This window comes from Marmota monax, unplaced genomic scaffold (assembly GCF_021218885.2).
Source record: "Marmota monax isolate L192 unplaced genomic scaffold, Marmota_monax_Labrador192_F-V1.1 WCK01_AAM20220418_F8-fsc00118, whole genome shotgun sequence".
Lineage (NCBI taxonomy): Eukaryota > Metazoa > Chordata > Mammalia > Rodentia > Sciuridae > Marmota > Marmota monax.
This window is the reverse complement of record NW_026695231.1, coordinates 785,702-806,003: the sequence shown is the minus strand read 5'-3', so window position 1 is coordinate 806,003 and position 20,302 is coordinate 785,702. Positions and strand designations below refer to the sequence as shown.

General features: G+C 36.0%; 1 protein-coding gene across 6 annotated transcripts in view; it reads right to left on the bottom strand.

The window, feature by feature from the left end:
- The window catches only part of Rps6kc1 (ribosomal protein S6 kinase C1), a 218,478-nt gene that overhangs the window by 41,880 nt on the left and 156,296 nt on the right, over positions 1–20,302 (bottom strand). For all 6 annotated transcript variants that reach the window (XM_046438431.1, XM_046438432.1, XM_046438433.1 and 3 more), the window contains 2 exons: positions 1,295–1,342; positions 1–133 (listed from right to left, as the gene is read on the bottom strand). In XM_046438431.1, the coding sequence (XP_046294387.1) occupies positions 1–133; positions 1,295–1,342 (181 nt within the window). The remainder of the gene's footprint in view (positions 134–1,294; positions 1,343–20,302) is intronic.

Here is a 20,302-nt window from a genome sequence, read left to right as displayed (position 1 = left end):
CTTCTGCATGCTGCAGCACAAGAAATACGGACTCCTCAGAGATGATGTACTTGTGCAGACACACCATGTTGGGCACACAGCGGGGGATGATGGTCTTTCTGTTCCTGCTGTATTCACTGCTTTTCCTTAGACCCTGACAGAGAACAAAAAGGTCAGTTGTACCCTCAGTTGCCTTTGGAGCCTGCTGTGCTCTGTGTTTATCAACCAAACTAATCTATCCGAGTTACTCCCGGCTTCAGAGAAACCACTCATCTGCTGCTCTATGCCCCTCAGTCCCTGGAGGCTGTGCTGATGGCATCTGGCGTGAATCCAGAGAACGGAAGATGCCACAAAGCTGCCATTAAAATCAATTACGTGGGTCAGTGTTTTTATTAGAGATGCTCTCAAACTAAGTCATCAGGATGACACACAGTTATTTCTCTATGACCTTTTAAGTTTGATTTTACTTATGTACATCTTTAAAACAGGAGACGTTGTGAGATCAATTCAAATTCCTGGGACACAAAAGATATTCCTACTAGATTAAACCAACAACTTGAAAATTCTATTCCAAAATAGTACAAAGATTATTATAATACCTCCAAGAGAACAAGTGTGTGTGTGAGTGTGTGTGTGTGTGTGTGTTCTAGTATCAGACTCTAGTTTCAAAGACTGACAAAATGTCAATGATAAAGTATATTCATAAAAAGCAATGTGTTTCAGTATGTGTCAATGTGACCTACTGCCATGCCTTATCAGCAAAAAAGAAGTATCAGGAAAGGAAATACAAAACTAATCAAAGCACCTTCTGGATGCTATGGAAATGCTTAAATTAAAATAGTTTCAATATATACCATCACAATTAATTCCAAAAACAATTATGAAATTGAGGAATTTTATCATCTTATTCGTTTAGTTATAAATTGAGTTAGATCAAAATGAGAGCCAGGGATGTAGATAACACTTTCCCAAATAACTGGAACAAAATTTCAGTTCTGAAGAAGTCATAATTAAAAATGAGACTGTGTATAATATTCACAAATTACACAAAATTTATTACAGATGTATTTAAACTACACACTACACATTTAAACAACACAAAGATTATTCTTCAATTGATCTAATTTATTTCCTCCCTATTTCAGAACATAAAACTTTTTTTAAATCTATGCTACAGGACATTTATCAACTTGATGAAAGGACAGGAAAATAAATACAGATCAAAAACATTAAGACATCCATACACACAAAAATTAAATCTTGTCTTTCAAAAGCACAATGTGAAAGTAAATTTGAAAATTCAAATTCTACTTACTTTTAAAATGAATGTCTGTTCTGTCCTTGTGTCCATTACAAGTAAAACCTATATAAAAATATGAGTAATAATTTAATCATAACACCATAAAACATTAACTCTACTTCTGGAAACTAAGAATTTATTAATTTCAGAATAGCTTGCTTTTAAATCCCCAAATCACAGGATATAAATAGTCTTATCCAATATAGATGCTATTATGATTTCCTTTCCAAAAATACCATATTTTAGAAACATCTCTATGTGTCCTAAATGTATTTTTTAATGAATTTCTTAAAAGTAAAGGAAATATTTTAGACAAAGAGTTTTTCCTCATGGAACACAAATGGTGAGAAAGAAATAGTTAAAAAAAAAAAAACTTAAAAAGAAAGAAATTGTTCAAATCTCAGCTTTCTTCCCCAAACTTCTCATGCAGCAACTTGGTATAATGGGATCTTGATAACCCGGGCCTGGCCACCACCTCAGGTATCTGTTTGGTACTGCTTCTCTACTCTGGACCCATCCTCAAATCCTTTTTACCATCAGCAAATTCTGTCAGCTCTATCCTTAAAGTAAATCCAGAATTCAAACTCCCCTCACTACGTCTAGCTTTATCTGATCCAAGCAAAGATCAACTCCTTTCTCGCTAGTAACACTGGCCTCCTGCTTCTATCTTTGCTGCCCTGTGATCTATTCTCCAAATGGCAGCAAAGGTTTCCTGTTTAAGACATAACTTAGATCATGCCGCTCCTCTTGTCTTACTGAGAGAAAAAGTCTAACTCCACAAAATGATTTCAAGATCCTTCATGATCTCACACAGTGCCACCTTGAACTGTCACCCACTTCCATCTTGATGACTAGAGGAATGAAGAAAGAAATTATCCCGCCATGTTAATTTTTATTATTATTATTTCTACATACTATGGCAATGGTTGGCAAACTTTTTCTGCAAAGAGCCAGGTATTTTAGGCTTTACAGGCACATGTGGTCTCTGTTGCTGCTTTCCCAATCTGCCACTGTGGCACAAAACAGCCCAATCCTGGAAATGGCCAGGGGAGGAGTATTTACACCACCAAAATCAGCAAATGCTGTAAATGGGGTCTTTTTTCCCTTTCAAAAGAGCTGGCTGTCAAACATTTACTAATCCCAACTGAAAGAGGAGGGAGAGAAATCAAAGATGAAAGAAAAAGTTAAGCAGGGGAAAATAAAAGAATGGTGAGAAAAAAGAGGGAAGTTAAGACAGGAAACCAGTTTGAAAAGATGGAAAATCCCATTTCAGACATGATGAACTTGAAGAAAGTGACAACTTCATCTTTGACCTCTCTTATGAGTATCTGACCTATACCATTTCAATTTCCATTTAGTTGCAATAGAATATTAACACAAGTACCTAATGACTATATCCCTTCCTTTTCCCCAAACCCTGCCCTCACCAAAAATAAAACAAAGTTACTGTTCTTCCCCCATAACGGCACCCTCCATGAAAACTCCCAAATCCAAGACTTCTCTAAGTCACTGTGAATTCCCATGTCTCCTACCTTCAGAACCAGTGACCAATTCTACTTCAAAAGTACCACTCATAACTAGCCTCTGTCTCTTTACTTACAATATTTTAATTATTTACTATGTTCTATGTTAATCCTTTCAACAACCCAATGAGATAATTTTACATTCCCATTCTACATACTAAAGACATTATAGCTTCACAGGTAGAGCCTGTGATGGTAGCTAACAATAGTATTTACCATTTATGAGGATTTCAGGGAGATAGTCTTACAAAAGTACAGCCAATGGTTATTATTGCTATCACTATTGTTGCTATTTCTCTGGGAAATGTTCCCACAGCCACTTATCAAACAAGCACTCATCTTTCCATATTCAGCTCAAATATCACTCTCTCTCTCTCAATAACACTGATGACTTTCTTCCTTTGTTCTCCCATTTTATACAGTACTGACTTCTACTACAGCATCCCTAACCCTGCAATTTGGTTTTATTTGTTCACCTGTTTTTCTCCCAACCCAACTTCAAGCTCTTTATGGGATTGTCATAGGCCGAATAATGACCTCTAAGATGTTCATGCCCTAAACTCCAAAATCTGTGAATAGGTTATGTTATGGCAAAAACAATTTTCAAGATGTAATGAAGAGGCAGGCCTTAAAATACAGAGATTGCCCTGGATTATATCTTAGTGGATTTCATCAAATCACTTGAACTTTTAAAAACAGAGAACTGTCTCCTGCCAGAAGAAATGGAAACCACAGAAGTGATGTGGCAGAAGAAACAGAGATCGGAGGCTAAGAGGGAAGTGTGGTTGCTGGCTTTGGAGACCACAGGTCAGAACCAAAGGGAGGAAGCAAGGAGCTTGCAGAGAGCCTGAGAAGGAATCCACAGGCAACTTCTAGGAGCAAAGAGCAGCTATCAGCTGCCAGCCACCAAGGAAACAGAGTTCAGTCCTACAACTGTGAAGAGCAGAATTCAACTAACTTAAATGAGCTTGGAAGCAGATTCTTCTCCAGAGAGTCCAGTAAGAAATACAACACTGTTGGTACCTGTGTCACATCACTGATCTACAGAACCCTGAGATAATAAATTGCATGGCTTTAGGCTGCCAAATTTGTGCTAATAGCAGTAGAGAAGAAACTATTTCTTCTATTACAGAACATACTGTAAATGTTCAATAAACTTATAATTAGTGAATTCTGGTCTAAAAGTATGGAAAACACAAGAAAAAATGGGAGTGGGGTTCAGAAAATAATTAGAAAATAAGTCAGGACTTATATTCTATTATTAATAAGGACTATACATTTATATTTAAGCACTCTCCATAAAGATAAAAGCTAAACACATGAGAATGGACCCTACTAGAATGCCTCCCTTATACTACCAAAGTTCTGGGTTTTAAGAAATTTAACTGCATAACCAAACAGGTTTTTTTTTAATTTGTTGGGGGTGGTGGTGGTACCAAGGATTGAACTCAGGGGCACTCAACCCCTGAGCCACATCCCCACCCGTATTTTATATTTTATTTAGAGACAGGGTCTCACTGAGTTGCTTAATATCTTGCTGTTGTTGAGGCTGGCTTTGAACTTGTGATTCTCCTGCCTCAGCCTCCCAAGCTGCTGGGATTATAGGCATGGGCCACCATGCCCAGCTCCAAACAGGTTTTTATTAATCAATTTTGTGGATGAGGAAACAACGACAAAACTGTTAATCTACCTTGTGCGCAAAGATAAGAAGTCGTAGAGGCAAAATTTAAATCTAGGCAGTTGACTCCAGAGTTCTTCCTCTTTAACTACTAAGTTATAACATATGTAAACAATATATTGTCGTATTTATGTCTGAATTTTGAAAGTTAGACACAGTTGGAATATTGTGGGTAGATAACACAACAACCAAAAGTTTAATGAGAAAAGTACAAAGAAAACTAGGAAAAAAGAGTGGTTCAGATGCCATAGAAAGAGAACACTTAATGTGAGAGTAATTATCCCAGCAACTGAGAGACAACTTGAAGAACAAGGACTGAAAAATGACCACGGTCCAAGGCAGTGAGAAATGGAGTAAACTGCGAAAGACAGAGGCCACACTGCCCTGATGGAAAGAAAATGGGGTTGACACATGTAAATCTTTCAGTAGAAGTAAGTCAGAAAAAGGAAAAACACTAAAATGAAACTGTGGTGGGGACATCAGTTCAAACAAAGTTTAGACTTTGATTGTTTTCAGATTCCACAGACCTATTCTGTCCTCAATTGCCCTTTGAGCTATATTCACCAAAAATCTGAACCACCAAAGCATAGAAATGCTTCCATAAAACCTGAACATTAAGAGAACATACCATGAGTGCAAATGGAGGCACTGTGAACCTCTTTACAACAGAAGGCTCAATAAACAGCTATGTCTATGAAGACATTTAGTGTTCCTTTTTACATCAAGTTGTGGCCCTTTCAAGTCACTCGCAGGAAAGCCAGTCAAGTTTGAATAAGGCACATCTACATGAATAGAAAACATCTTACTAGGTAAAAGGTATGGAAGCCACACAATCAAATAAAAGAGCTTCTTTTTCCTACCATACGCCTCATGGAGTGAACAGAATATACCTGCATAAATCAGGAGTGATATTCCTTTGCTGGTCTCACTTAGCCATGAAGCATGAAGCGCATCAGATAAAAAGGCCAAATTAAGATGGATAAGCATGGCTGGGAAGTGCTATGTTGTTTACATTTACTTTCTTTTCCTACCAAGTTTGTTTGCAACTAGACAACGTTCACATTGAGGCAATAAACACAAGAACATATGTGATTTTTTTAAAATGTGCCCTTTGACTGTCAATTTCTCCCAAACAGGTGTTGGCTAAATGATTATAAATTGGCCTCTGGATACACCTCTTCAACTGAGCCGTACAGGGCTGGTGATAATATAATTAGACCTAAAAACATCAGGCTAGTGAATGCTTTCCATCTGTTTGGCAATAATGTTTAGTTAACAATAGTCTTTAAAAGAAGCACCTTCAGCTTCAGTTCTTAAAGTTATTTATAGAGCCATTCTTAACACACCAGCACTCTTGCTAACAAGAGCTTTAGCCACTTAGAAATTATTAGCCATACGGCTGTACACAAAGAGAAACGGCTGTATACAGAGAGAAACGACTGCATTTAACATCTGTATCTTTCCAAATTTACACGCTTCAACCTCATTTAGAGCCATTTCTTAATGAACAGAGCTATGGCGCTGCATTAATATTATAGTTGCATGCACAAAGATCATAAGGAGCCAAACATTTTTTTTAATGCCAACAGTAGGCCAATCTGTAATGAAGCTGTCAGCATAAAGGACAAAATAATAGCTTCTTTAACCCTCAAACAGAATTTGTTCATTTGTGGACTAGAACACATCAATTTAAAAACTGCTCATGGGTTTGTTCACCTTTATAAAGACAAAAATCTAATTTGTACTAATTTGATACAATTGTCTTTCTAATAAAAGGCTCCTAAAACCATCTTTTATTTCATGATAAAACAAGTACTATAGCTAAAACTGTCATGAAATAATTACCTTGGATAGCATACCTTATTGAAAGAATACAATTAATGTATTTCTCCCTTTCATTTTTCACACTTATCAGCACTGTATTAGCATATGGTCTAACAGAAGAGATTACTCCATCTTTACCCATACCAACATAGGGAATGACTGCTCCTAATAGGGTGGGGGTGGGGGGGACAGCAACTTATCCCTTAAGAACTAGCCTCATCTGTTCTTCCATTCCACCAGAACAATGAAAGTTGTTCATTCTTCTCTCAAAATGTAGTAGGAAAAGTTCCAACTGATTATAGGTCTGAGTTTTCTCATTTCTACCATAAGGAAGGCCTCATATTTAACTAAACACCACCTTTGCAAAGACAAGACAGAGGGACAGAAAGTACACCAGAAGCACCAAATTTTTAAGAATGTAATGAAAAATATATTTGGAGAAAAGAAAAAAGATACGCTACTATTTAAAGACTGTGGTGAAGAAATATGGAATGTTGCCTACAGTGGGGATTATGTGTTATATATCTAAAAGATTATGAATCTTTTTAGATATTTTACTGTTGACATTGGAAGTCTGGAAGTCTCTGAAAATAACTCTCATCTCCAATTTCTTTGAAAAGAAAGATTACCTAGGTAATTTGAGGGAATGAACATTGGTCTCTATTTTGGTAGCAGTTCACAGGATTGCAAAACAAGTAATAAAATCTAAAAGAATATTTAAACCTACATGGACGGTAGTAATGGACAAACGTAGCCTGTCCCTTAGCTACAGTATCACAGTACAATTCATGTTTGCTGGGTTAATATGAATGAAACTTCCACTGTGAAAGTTAACTGCTTATTTATTCACATAGAAATAAGCATCCCCCAAAAGATGGGATTGACACAATAAATAAGCCATAGAAAATTCACAAGCCTAATTTTGCAAATAACAGTTTTTTCTCAGCTTAAATTCAGATGAAAAAGATTGTATTTACTGTACTCTCTTTTAAAAATGGTCTACACTCAATTAGGATTAGATGAGTTTTTAACTAATCTCAAGGTGGCAACAATAGAATAGCTGGTAAAGATGTCCTTCTATAGGAATGCTTTTGAACAACAAACCTAGAGCACTAAAACTTTGCTTCTATCCCCTAATACCACACAATGATAATCAAATATTATTCCTATTTTCTGCTAGAAATCCATCTCATTTGATATCCTTACGATAGTCAAAATGTGTCTCTACTGTTAATTGTTAATTCTACACCTTATTGTCATAAGGCATCTCTTATAAAAATTCAACTACCAGAAAACAAGGAAGGGTATTAGGTGACCTTAATACTAATAATTCTCCCCCCACTGAGCTCTAATGTTCTTTCTGTCTTTGGCGTCAGAACGCTAGTGATATTCCCTGTATCACTGCCCAATAACTCTAAAAGCAAAAGATGCTGCGCCCACAGCTTTCGTCCATCACAAGTTGCGGCGTCAAGAGCATCAGCATGAACAGACTGTGTAGAGACACTTCTCTTGTGTTATGCCATGAAACCAATCTGTTCTTGGTTTCACAAAAGTTTCATTGGTGCGAAGTAAAGTTTGAAGGGTAAAATCTGCCATGGACACTTATAATTCTAAAGGATGGTTCAACCTACTGTCCCCAAGTATCTATTTTCAGTAGTGAAAAGCATAAAGTGTACCTCTAAGATTTAAGGGGAACAACAACAACAAAAACAACAAAAGGTCCTTTGGAGCCTTCCCAGCATTTTATTTGTGCCAGAACATCCAACACAGCACATTATCATGAAGTGAACAAACACTACAAAAAAGGGATTGTGGATGGCAAAGTCAAGACTCACTAACTAATTTAGAACAAAGTGGAATATCTCTTTGAGGCAGGATGAGTTCTTTAGGCTTCTATCTAATCCAGATATATCTCCAAATGTAGAAGACAACAGACCACATTTACAAGTACTGTATGGAGGTAATCCTCAAAAATCTACATTTCCTTTTAGTAAATAAAATCCAAAATACCACAATTTAAAGTATACTTTAAATGTTTATCCAAACAACTGTGACTCCTAAAAACATCCCCTATTGCAGTTTATCTACTTTCCTTAGCTGTCTCAACTATTGCCAAAGAGGGGTAGAGACAGAAGAAAAAGAACCAAGTTAGGAAGAGCAAGTAACATAAATCCAAGCTGGTAAATAACTACTTTATCTATAAGAAAACAACTAAGTTTAATTTTCTTTAAATGCCCAGACATTTGCAAAGGTTTTAGTATGCTAATTTTTTAATTAAAAGATATTTCAGCAGTCAAAGCTCTTTCATATGCACTACTGATTCTTCATCAAACGTTAACTTTCCAACTTACCACCAGTATAGCCGGTGGCAGCCTGAAGGTTTACCATCTGCTGCTACCCAAAGTCACTGTGGCCACCTTCAGAACATATGCATCAAAGCCCCAAGATAAGAGACTGAGGAAATACTGCCTAAGTCAGCATAAGGGGAATGATGAACCCAGAGGCAGGCAACAGGCAAGCTACCAGAAAATGCAGAGCATCAGGAACCATCAGTCACCCCACAGAAAAAGCACCCAAGGTCATGGGGGACTCCAAGTTGAACAAAAACACAAGAGAAATACTACTATCTAATGGGATATACTTAAGTCATTATGTAATGATTTTTCTTTACAAAAAAAGAAACTATATTTAAAAGTATATAATTTTTTTAAATAAGCAAAAGCTGAATAAAATGAAATATAAAATTTTAAGGTGTTTATTCGTCTATAAGTAATAATAAAGGCATACATTGTTTATGCAGTCACAAAAATAGGGTACTTTGTTTTGAAATGCTTGTTTTTCTTGCTACTATTAGACCCCCCTGCCCAACAATTCAAACATTACCCAAGGAAAATACACTTTGAGACAAGTTTAACAAAACCCACAAAATAACAATTTAAAAACCTGATGCCTGGCTACTCAAAAAATGTCATCTATTTATGGTGACATTTTTAACACAATACCTATTTGAAAACAAAATACTATGGTGGCTTATAAAAACAGAGAATCTCAAAAACCTAGATTTATTCAGTGATAATAATACTGAAATAAATTCAACATAAAAGAAATTCACTAATTTTCTTGTACTTAATCTTTTAAAATATGAAGAAAATCAGTGTATAAAAATCTTTTTTTTTTTTTTTGGAAAATTATACAAAAAACAACTTTTAATTCCTGGTTTTAAAATGGCAACAGACACATTTGGTTTGTGTTCATTCTACTCTTAATCGAGGGAATTCGTTATAGTTTAAATCTACAGCATTATTAAAACATTCATGTGCTATCAGAACTGTCATAATAAAGCCATTCGTCTTACCCTCTACTTAAACTTAATACAACCATAACCTGCTGAATGTTACTATGTATAGTTTCTATAATCTAACATAATATTTGTATTATGAGTGATGCTCCATGTGAACTCAATTTATACCTGTGAATACTTAGTAACTTGAATAATAATCATGATGATTTTTTTTTTAAGGATCACAGTCTGGCTTTGTGATAATGGCTAAAAATTTAACAAATGCTACCTGAATAACTTATCTTCCAAGAAATGTTACAAATATATTAGGAGTCATAATATTAGAAAAAGAAAAACAAACATTTTGGTACTGCTAAAACAGATTCATAAATATAGTTTACTCAAAATTCAAAGGCTAATCATTCCTACATTGTTTCAATCCTTTGAAGAGCAATAAAATATGGTTTGCAAAGCTCTTCTTTGACAGACTAATATTAGGATCAGAAAAGATAGAAATTTTTAAATGCTTTAGCTATAAATATCAACAAACTGATTCAAAAGTTTATACAGAGATTCAAAGGGACAGAGTAGCCAACACAATTTAAAGAAGAAAAATAAAATGGAGCACTAACATTACCCAACTCCATGACCTACTACAAAATTATAATAAGCAATACATTGTGATATTGGCTAGAAAATAAACAATTTGGGGGGCTCTGGGGACACAGCTCAGTAGTTAAGCACTTGCCTAACATACACAAGGCTCTGGTTTCATTCCAGCATCACATACACGTATACACACATGCACTCAAAGAAAAGATAAACAGATGGAATGGATTAATATAACAGGATGAAGAGACCAGAAAAAGACCCATATAAATACACCCAACTGATCTTTGACAAAGAAGCAAAGGCAAAATGATGGATTAATGGCAGTCTTCAACAAATGCTGGAACAACCAAAATTCTACATGTAAAAAGGTGAATCTACATTCAAACCTTACACCCTTAACAAATTTAACCCAAAATGGATGAGAGATTTAAATGTAAAACATGAAACTATTAAATTCCTAGAAGATGGCAGATGGGAGAAAACCTGCATGGTAAAGACTTTTTGGATACAACATCAAAACCACAACCTGCCCAACAGTTAAAATGGATTTGTAGAAATTTAATTGATTATAAAAGCTTATTATAAAACACCAATCAAAACAAAAAGCTTGATTAACAGAAATAAATCTAACAAAATACAACTGTATATAATCTACAGGCAACTCTAAATCTATGGACACAAGTAGACTAAAAGCAAAAGGACATAAGAATGTTACATACAAAAGTCAGCAAAAGAAAGCTAGGGTGGCAAAATTATGGTATGCAAAACATTTTTAAACAAAAAGTTGTATGAGACAAAACATATTATAAAATTAAAAATTTTTTTGAAAAGAGGAAAGGTAGAATATTCCATAAAGGTAAAGGGGACCTTTATATAGGAGACTACAACAAGAGTAGATATACTTGCAACTCACATCATACAGGTGGAAAAGTTTCCCAAAATTCTATAGCACAATAGGGTCAATACCATTTTCAACAAATTATTATATATTTCAAAATAGCCAGTAGGGAGTATTTTGAATATTATCAAACAAAGTAATGATCAGTGTTAAAGATATTGGTTACAATAATTACCCTTATCGGATCAGACATTGTATACTTATATTTAAATATCACATTGTAACCTATAAATATTTTAAATTATTATATGTCAATTTTTATTTTTCTTTAGGACTGGGAATATGGCTCAGGATAGAATACTTGTCTAGTGCACATGAGACTGTGGGTTCAATCTCCAAAACTTAAAAAAAAAGTAGTGGATGGGGAGAGGAAGAAGAAGAGGAGAAACAATTTTTTAAATTTCCCTTTTAAATTGTGTCAAAGACTAATAGATACTTCACCAAAGAAGATAAACAGGTGGCAAATAAGTGCATGAAAAGATGTTCAACATTATGTCACCAGGGAAGTTATAATTAAAACAATGAGATACCACTACACATTGATCAGAATGGCTAAAGTCCAGAACACAGACAACAGCAAATATTAATGAGCATATAGAGCTACAGGAACTCTCATTCATTGCTAGTGGGAGACAGTTTGGTGGTTTATCACAAAACTAAACACACTCGCATCATATATGATCCAGCAATTATGTTTCCTGGTGTCTACTCAAAGGAACTGAAAACAAGTCCACACAAAATTCTACATATTCTATAAATTCTACAGCAGCTTTATTATCAACACCCAAACCTGGAAGCAACCAAGATGACTTTTAGTAGATAAAAAGATTAATTAACTGTGGTACATTTAAACAATAGGATACCATGAAGCACAAGAAAGAAATGGGCTATCAAGCTATGAAAAGACATAGAGAAACCTTAAATACTATTAGTAAGTGAAGAAAGCCAATCTGAAAAGTTTATCTGTAAGATTACTATACGACATTCTGAAGAAAGCAAAACTATGGTTGAGAGAATATAAAGATCAGCAGTTACCAGATATTGTAGGAGGAGGAGCAGAGGGATTAAACTGGCAGAGTACAGAGATTTTTAGGATAGTGAAAATACTCTGAATGATAATGTATTGGTGAACACAATTCATTATACATTTATCCAAACATAAAGAATTTGGACAACACAAAGAATGAACCCTAACATAAACTAAGGACTGTCAAAATTTTAGACAAATTAAATTTACCGGAATTTAACTGCAGAAGGAATGCTTCACCAATTAGTTAGCCCTCAGAACCAGAACAGGTTCAGAGAACTCCACCCAGCAACATTGTTAGGCAACACGTATGCCAGAAAAAGGAAGTAAGGTACAGAAACAATTCAGCATTTGTCTTATTTGAATATGGTATGATCAGTTAGCCACCTGTGACTGCTGTGTGACTAGCTGAGACTCAGGTGTTTGTTATAAAAACAGATGTTATAGTTTGGATCTTGACTGTTCCCCACCCATGTGTTGAAGACCTATTCTCCAGCCCAGGGTGCTACTTGGTAGAACTTTTAGTAGGTGGGGCCTACTGGAAGGAAGTTAGGTCTTTGGGAGAGTGCCCTTGAAGGGGATACTGGGACCTTGCACCCTTATGGTAGAGTAGGTGGTTAGCTAGAGATCAGCAGATACAGAAGGGGACAAGAGAGAGAAAGACTTCTGTAAAAGGCCACAATACTCTCCATTTGATGCCATAAGGCCATAAATTCCCATCTCCCCTTGCATAGTGAGCCTATGGAAGAAATTCATCTCAGGAATGTAGGAAGACTACTACTGAGAGCCACTCAAAGGTACCACTAGTCTCCCTCCCCCACATTCCACCAAAGGGAGCCAATCCACTCTGTAGAGTTACAAAGGCACACATGTTCCCAAGGTCACACATGTGCCCACAAGCTGCTCCAGGGGTCAGCTGACTGTCTGCTAGTGGCAGTAGGCCAGAAAGAGCAAAGTAACCCAGTATTCACACAGGGCAGGCGTGGAACTTCCCCCAAAATGGGTAGATTGCGCAGCAGCATAAACCCTGGGCCTGAAGAGGTGTAGCGACCTGCCACACCAGGGTCTCAATGCTACTGTAAATTCTCACACCTTATCCTAATAAAAGCCTAAGCCTAATCATTTTAGTCCTAGCCAATCTGTCCACCCCTCTCCCTGGGTATACCTCACTTTCTCTTGCCTTTCCCCTAGTACAATAAACTTGCTCTAATTACCATCCCTGCCTTGCTACACTCCTGTTTCTGCACTGGGGTAATTACCCTAATCATTAGGGCATTACACCCAAGAACTAAAGATCACTCCACAGTCAACCTCCAGTTAACACTGTCTCTTTTTGTTTCCTGGCTGCCATACACACTTTAGCCACAATGTATTATGCTGCCACAGGCCCGAAGCAACTGGGCCAAATGACCATGGATTGAAAGCTCTGAAACCATGAGCTACAAAATAAACCTTTCTTTATTTTAAGTTGATTATCTCAGGTATTTTCTGTCACAGTGGAAAAAAGCTGACTGACACAATATACTCCTAAATTTGTTTTTCCATTAGTTGCAGTTCCTCACATAAGTTCAGAGGCATTCTCAGGTTAAACTTAATTTAACAGGACTTTGGGTGATAATGATATGCCAAATATCAATATAGATTTATCAACTGTAACAAATGTATCACTCTGATGAGGAATTTTGATAAGGGGGAAAGCAATGCATGTGTGAGCCCTGTGAAAATATGGAGAATTGATATATCTTCCTCTTAATTTTTCTGTACACCTAAAACTGTTCTAAATAAAAATCTATGAGAAAGAAAAAACTGATCTACTTCCCTTCCAAAAGTAACTGGTCAAACCACTGGATTACGGAACAAATAACTAAATCTAGTCCTGCCCTAGAGCAATGCAAAATATAGGTTATTCTTCAATAAATAATCCAATGTTATTATTTCAACAAATACGAATTTAAAATATCTTACATTCTTATGAGACAAATGTCAATGAATGTTAGCCATTCCTCAATGATGTCTCTTACTAGGGTGTGAGGTTAATGATTTAGTGAACAATAAATCTATCACAGAAATGTCTTTGATATATGAAAAAGAGTTTTACTTTGTGTAATTTTTCAAATCCTAGTCCTATATATCTATTACTTCACAAAACCTGCTTCCAAAGGACGTGGTGTGTCTTTGTAAGGAGTCTGGATATAAATACAGCAAAAGCCAGAATATAAAAGACAGAAATATTGGGTTTAAAACTGAATTGCTAAAGAGCTAGGAAAAACAGCCACTTAGGAGGCTCTTCTCAGATCCAAACGCTTTAAAAGCTAGATCTCTACACCTTTGTCATTCTCATTTTGATTGTCTGTTTTCTGTTTTTATGAAGAACTTGCCCAAGGCCATGAAGAGATTATGCTAAAGACAGGTTAAAACTCTAAAGTTCTGGATTTATAGGCCCAAGTTCAGCTCATGCCATTCAATTTCATAATGAATTCATTTATTCGATTTCTCTAGTTTGAATTCTGAAGTTCACTGGAGATGACTTGACACTGTTAAATTTAGATGAAAATTAATTCAATTAAAAGTACAGTCTAATGTATTCACAGCCTAATGTATTTAGCTTTAGATCTCTGTTTTCATTTGCTAGAAAAAACTAATATTCTAAAGCTGCTATAAACTATTTCACTGTCCATTCATAGCCAGGTTTAATATTCTCATTCTTGTCCTAAAGGTGCTCTATAAATATGCTTGAATCAGGTTATAGTGCCTGAAAACTGAAATGAGTCCCTAAAAAGCAGCAAATATATATCCACCTAGTTCTCTTTTATATAGTGTTCAGAACTGGTGCAAGATATAGCCAGGTAATAGAGACTCACCACTCATAATGATTATGGCAATGGAAACAACATGCTCAAATCAATCAATACACATCCAACTAAGCTGCCAATGTCAAAAGTAGCCTGATCCCAAATAAAAAGAAAATGTCTCGAGGACAAGGAAAATAAACACTATTATTTTAAAAATGTTTTTAATGAGTTTGTGCTTTTGTAGCAGATGGAGCCTAACTTCTGGTATTGATTAAAATTTAACAGTATTTTAATGTGACCTAGAGAATTTATTTAGTATATGAACACAATGTGTTCATGTTCTGAAAAATTCCCAAATATTTCAAAGCTCGTATGAAACACAAAGGCATAACATTCATTCTCAAATTGACAATTTCAGTGACTGCAACAAAGTACCTGCCAACAATCTACAGGTGTGCTCTATGAGAGATGGTGAACATGGGAGCAAGAGGGAAGTTTTGACAGTTTTCAGTTCATAATACTCTCTTGCTCTGATGCTGCAGGTGTAGTACAGACTCACAGATTGTTTGAAATTTCCAAACACATATATTGTCTCTTCCTGTTCCCTTCACAATTACTCAAAAAGCATGCTTAGTCATTTGAGCAATTTGAAGGCTCACTGGAAAAGCCACATAAATAAGATCAAAAACTACTGTACAATATGAATCAATGCTATGAGAGATAAGTTCAAGGCACTAAAAGAACACAAGCCAAAACTATTTAGATGGATAGTAGAGGAAAACAAGGGCGGTTTCTAAGAGAAGACAACAATAAGTGAGGAAGGAAAGGAAAAGAAGGCACTCCAGGAAGAGAAGTAAAACATGATGCTTTTGCATACCTACATGTTCAATGCATTTCTCTATCTACAGTTTGGGTTCATTTGTATGCCTCTGCATTCAAAATGTGATAGGCAAAAGAAGTATGTGGGGGTGGTCTTGGTTCATCCAGAAGGGGAAGATCCCAGCAGAAAATCAATAGAGAAAGGAGGGGCTAGATCAGAATTGTTTTTGTAGGTTTAGCTAGAAGTTTGAACCTGATCCTAAAACCTATGTAAAGGCATTAAATTTGAAGCAAGAGAGTTATTAGATTTATTTATTTATACTGGGGATTAAACCTAGGAGTACTTTACCCTTGGGCTACATTCCCAGCCCTTTTTATTTTCTTAATTTACTTTTATTTTTGAGACAAGATCTTGCTAAGTTGCTTAGGGCCTCACTAAATTGCCAAAGCTGGCCTTGAATTTGCAATCCTCCTGCTTCAGCCTCCCAGGTAGCTGGGATTACAGGCATGTGCCACCACACACACTTAGTTTCAGAAGCTCATTTTTCTAAAGCATCACTTTTATAAATGATTGTCACAGCAGTGTGAACAATAAACTAGAGGAAGATCACATTAGAGAAAACAATGGCACATTTTTAAAAGGGGATTAAGAAAACGGCTATAAATTTTAAACTTGCAAATGATTTTGGATGCCTGAGTTTTAATTTGAAGCATGGAACAAAAATGGGTTAAACATACCTATTGGTACCTAAAGGGTACTAGGTCAATCTAAAATAATAATTTCAGTTATATGTCACTGACAGGACTCGATCATATTATGTTCAATAAACAAATTTATTAATGACTTGTAAAAGGTCAAAAAGACATGCTGATCAAAACTATGACTTTCAGGAAGCTGGAAGAGTTATATAATGTGTTAACTTTAGTATTTTCTTAAGTATAAATCACTAGTCCCTCTCAAAATTCCATTAATTAACAATAAAGGAATTTTTAAAGATATGAAATAATGACTATAAAAAAAATCAGAGGAGTAAAGATGAAAAAATCTGGACATTTTAGAAGACAAAATATAAATGCTAAGTGTCCATAGAGAGAGAGAGAGAGAAAAAAAAAAGCAAGCCAATTCTTGCTGTAGAATCCCAGAAAAAAAGATGTAAAGGGTATCTCCTGAAAACAGATAGATATAAAAGGAGTCTATGTTCTACATACCACGCACAGCCAGGCAGCTGCCCTTTCTCACCATGGCAAATGACTAAAGTCCATCCTCTGAATATGTGGACTGAGATAGGTACTTCAAACAGCAAAGGTAGGACTGGAGAGAAGTGCTGAAAATAGGCATCACATGAAAACCTCTCACCAAGTGGAGAGAATATTAGTGCTCCTTCCACCACTCCACTCCCAGAATGCAGCTGGTTTCATACTAAATTCCGAGGCAGGAGGTTGGAAGCTTCTTTTCTAAGAAAACCAATTGGTCCAAAAGATAAAACATAGAGAGAGTCACATGTATTATGTGCCCTAACAAAATATGTGGATTGTTACTCAAACTGAAGAAGGTCCATTTGTTGCCCAACTCAACAAATGAAAGAAAGTCTCACACCAACATATTGAAATTTTAGAACATAGTGAAAATTTTAGAACACTACAGAGAAAGAAATCCTATAAACCTCTAGAGAAAAAAGGAAGAGGGGGGAAAAAAATCCCTTAACAAGAATCAGGAAGGGGTTGGTTTGGCTCAGTGGTAGAGCACTAGCCTAGCATGTGTGAGACACTGGGTTCCATTCTCAGCACTGCATTTAAATAAATGAATAAAATAAAGGTCCATCGACATCTAAAAATATATATTTTTTAAAAATCAGGAGAAGAAAGCAACCTAGAAGACTGGTGATGAGAATTCCCAAAACAACAAGAATTGAAACCTCTCTGTAGGAAGTCAACCAAGAAAGCATAGCCATCTGGACAACTGAACAGAACAATGAAGGAGGTATCCAGAAGAGGCTCTGAGGAAAGGATGGATCTGATGGATTATCTGCTGTGTTTGTATTTCAGAGATTTTTGAAACTCTATCAGAGGGTATGGGAATAAACAGGGTTTGGAAATAAATACCACTAAGTAGATAGAAAAATAAAGTAAACAAGGAGAAACTTAGATAATTTATTAACCTCCAGGGAAAAATACAAAAAGAATATCCAAAGATATTTTAGCAGATGGAAACTTAGGCCAATTTTACACAAGATTAAAAAAAATCTTAAATAAACATAAAAGCAATACTAACCAGAAAGACATCAACTCAGCAGCTCGGGAGGCTGAGGCAGGATCACAAGTTCAAAGTTAGCCTCAGCAACTTAGTGAGGCCCTAAGTAACTTATCAAGACCCTGTCTCAAAATCAGAAACAAAAAGGATTGGAAAGGTAGCCCAGTGGTTAAGCACCCTTTAAAAAAAAACCAGAAAGACATAGATCTTAAAATAACTGAAAGATAGTCAGCCATTGGAGAAGGGCAGTATGTAGAAGAAGGAAGTAGTATTTGAAGAGAAAAAAAGGGCTTCAAAAGAGTTTCAACTGTGTAAAATGGAACAATGGCAACATTAAGTAGCTCTGCTTCATTTATGCCTCTTTATAAACTCTTCCATGCTGCTTTAGAATTTATGTATGCACTACCTGTATCTTTCCAAATAGACGAAAGAGAAAAACCACATCTTACATAGTAAAATATTCCCAGAACCTAACACAATACTTTCCACATGGCAGCATTAAAATGATGATGTTGTTGTTTTAAGATACTAGGGATCGAATCAAGGGACACTCTACTGCTGCACTCCACTGAGTTACTACTGCCCTCCACTGAGCTACATCTTCAAAATTTAAAATAATAATAATAATTTTTATTTTGAAGCAGGCTCTCACAAAGTTGCTGAAGTTGATCTCAAACTTGCTGTCCTCCTGCCTCAGCATCCTAAGTAGCTGGGATTACCAGCATGCACCACCATGCCTGGATGAAGAGCCATTTAATGATGCACTGTAAATGGACCACAGGATCTGTAATGTCCTGGGTCAGATGACCTTAAAATCTTTTCTAACCTGGAGATTACATAACCCAAGTCATAGTAAGTAAAATGAAACTAGTTTCTTTATTCACAATTACTTTGGTTATCCTAATATAAAATTTCCTTTATAGCCCTGGGCCTAAAATTATATTAGAGAAGATAATATAACTATCTTATTTATTAATTTTTCTTAATTATACTCAAAGATTACTTTGATCTATATATAAAACCTATAAATATGCTACATTTCTTTCAATAGTATTTATGGATTAGTTTGTTATTACTAACATTATCTGTACTAACTGGCACTATGAGAAAGTATCGCTTGAGGTCATTCTTAAAGCTTTGATCAAAAGGACTCTCTCCCCTCATCCTACCATAGCATTTCAAGCTTCTTCATGCATCTGCCCTATTACTTTCCCCACATTCACAATGTCTGATGCTCCATGGGAATTTATAAATAGAACTTCTACCCAGGTGCAGTGGCATATATCTGTAATCCCAGTGGCGTGGAAGGCTGAGACAGAAGGATCACAATTTCAAGGATAGCCTCAGTAACTTGGCAAGGTCCTGAGCAACTTAGTGAGATCCTGTCTCAAGACAAAACAAACAAAAAAACCTAAAAAGGGATGCGAATGTAGCTCAGAAGTAAAGCACTCCTGAGTTAAATCCCCAGTACCAAAAAAAAAAAAAAGGATTTCTATCTAACCAATTTGCTGCCTGTTATGTACTGGATATGAGGTATCCCCCAAAAGCTCCTGTGTCAATGAAGGAATATTCAGAGGTAAAATGAGAGTTGTAACCTAATCAGTCCATCCTACTTTGAATGGTCTGACTGGGTGGTAACTATGGACAGGTGGGGCATAGCTGGAAGGGTACATCTTCCCTGTGGCCCCTTCCTGGCTCCCCCTTGCTTCTCTGTTGTCATGAGGAGAGCAGCACCCCTCTGCCACAGCCTCCCTCCCATGTCCCCTCCTCCACCATGATGTGCTGCCTCACCTTGGGCCTAGAGCAATGGAGTCAGTCATCTATGAACCGAGACCTCTGTTACCATGAGCCAAAATAAACTTCTCCTCCCGTAAAGTTGTTCTTTTCAGGGATTTTGATCACAGTGATGCAAAAGCTGACTAAAACACTCTCAAGTGTCTTATTGTGGATGTGTACTAATGAATCAGTGCAGAATGTACTAAAAAGTAGAAAGTACATCCTGATACCAACTTACTTCGTGTTGTCCTCAGAGACACATAAACTTAATGGATGAAGCAAGGCATACAACACAATTCTGCATAGGGAATGGATCCAAAATTATGTATTTGATACCGTAACTCATACCATAAGCAGCCTCGGGTTGGTAAAAGGCTTTCACTGACCAAAATATTCTGGACACTACGAAAAAAAAACATATTCTTGTGCCAAATGCCAGTATACTAAAAAAATAACTAGAGTCATACAGAATATTTTTTTTAAAAATTAAAATTTGTTGAGTAGCAAAGGCTGAAAAACTGTTTTCTTTATAACATTTGAAGA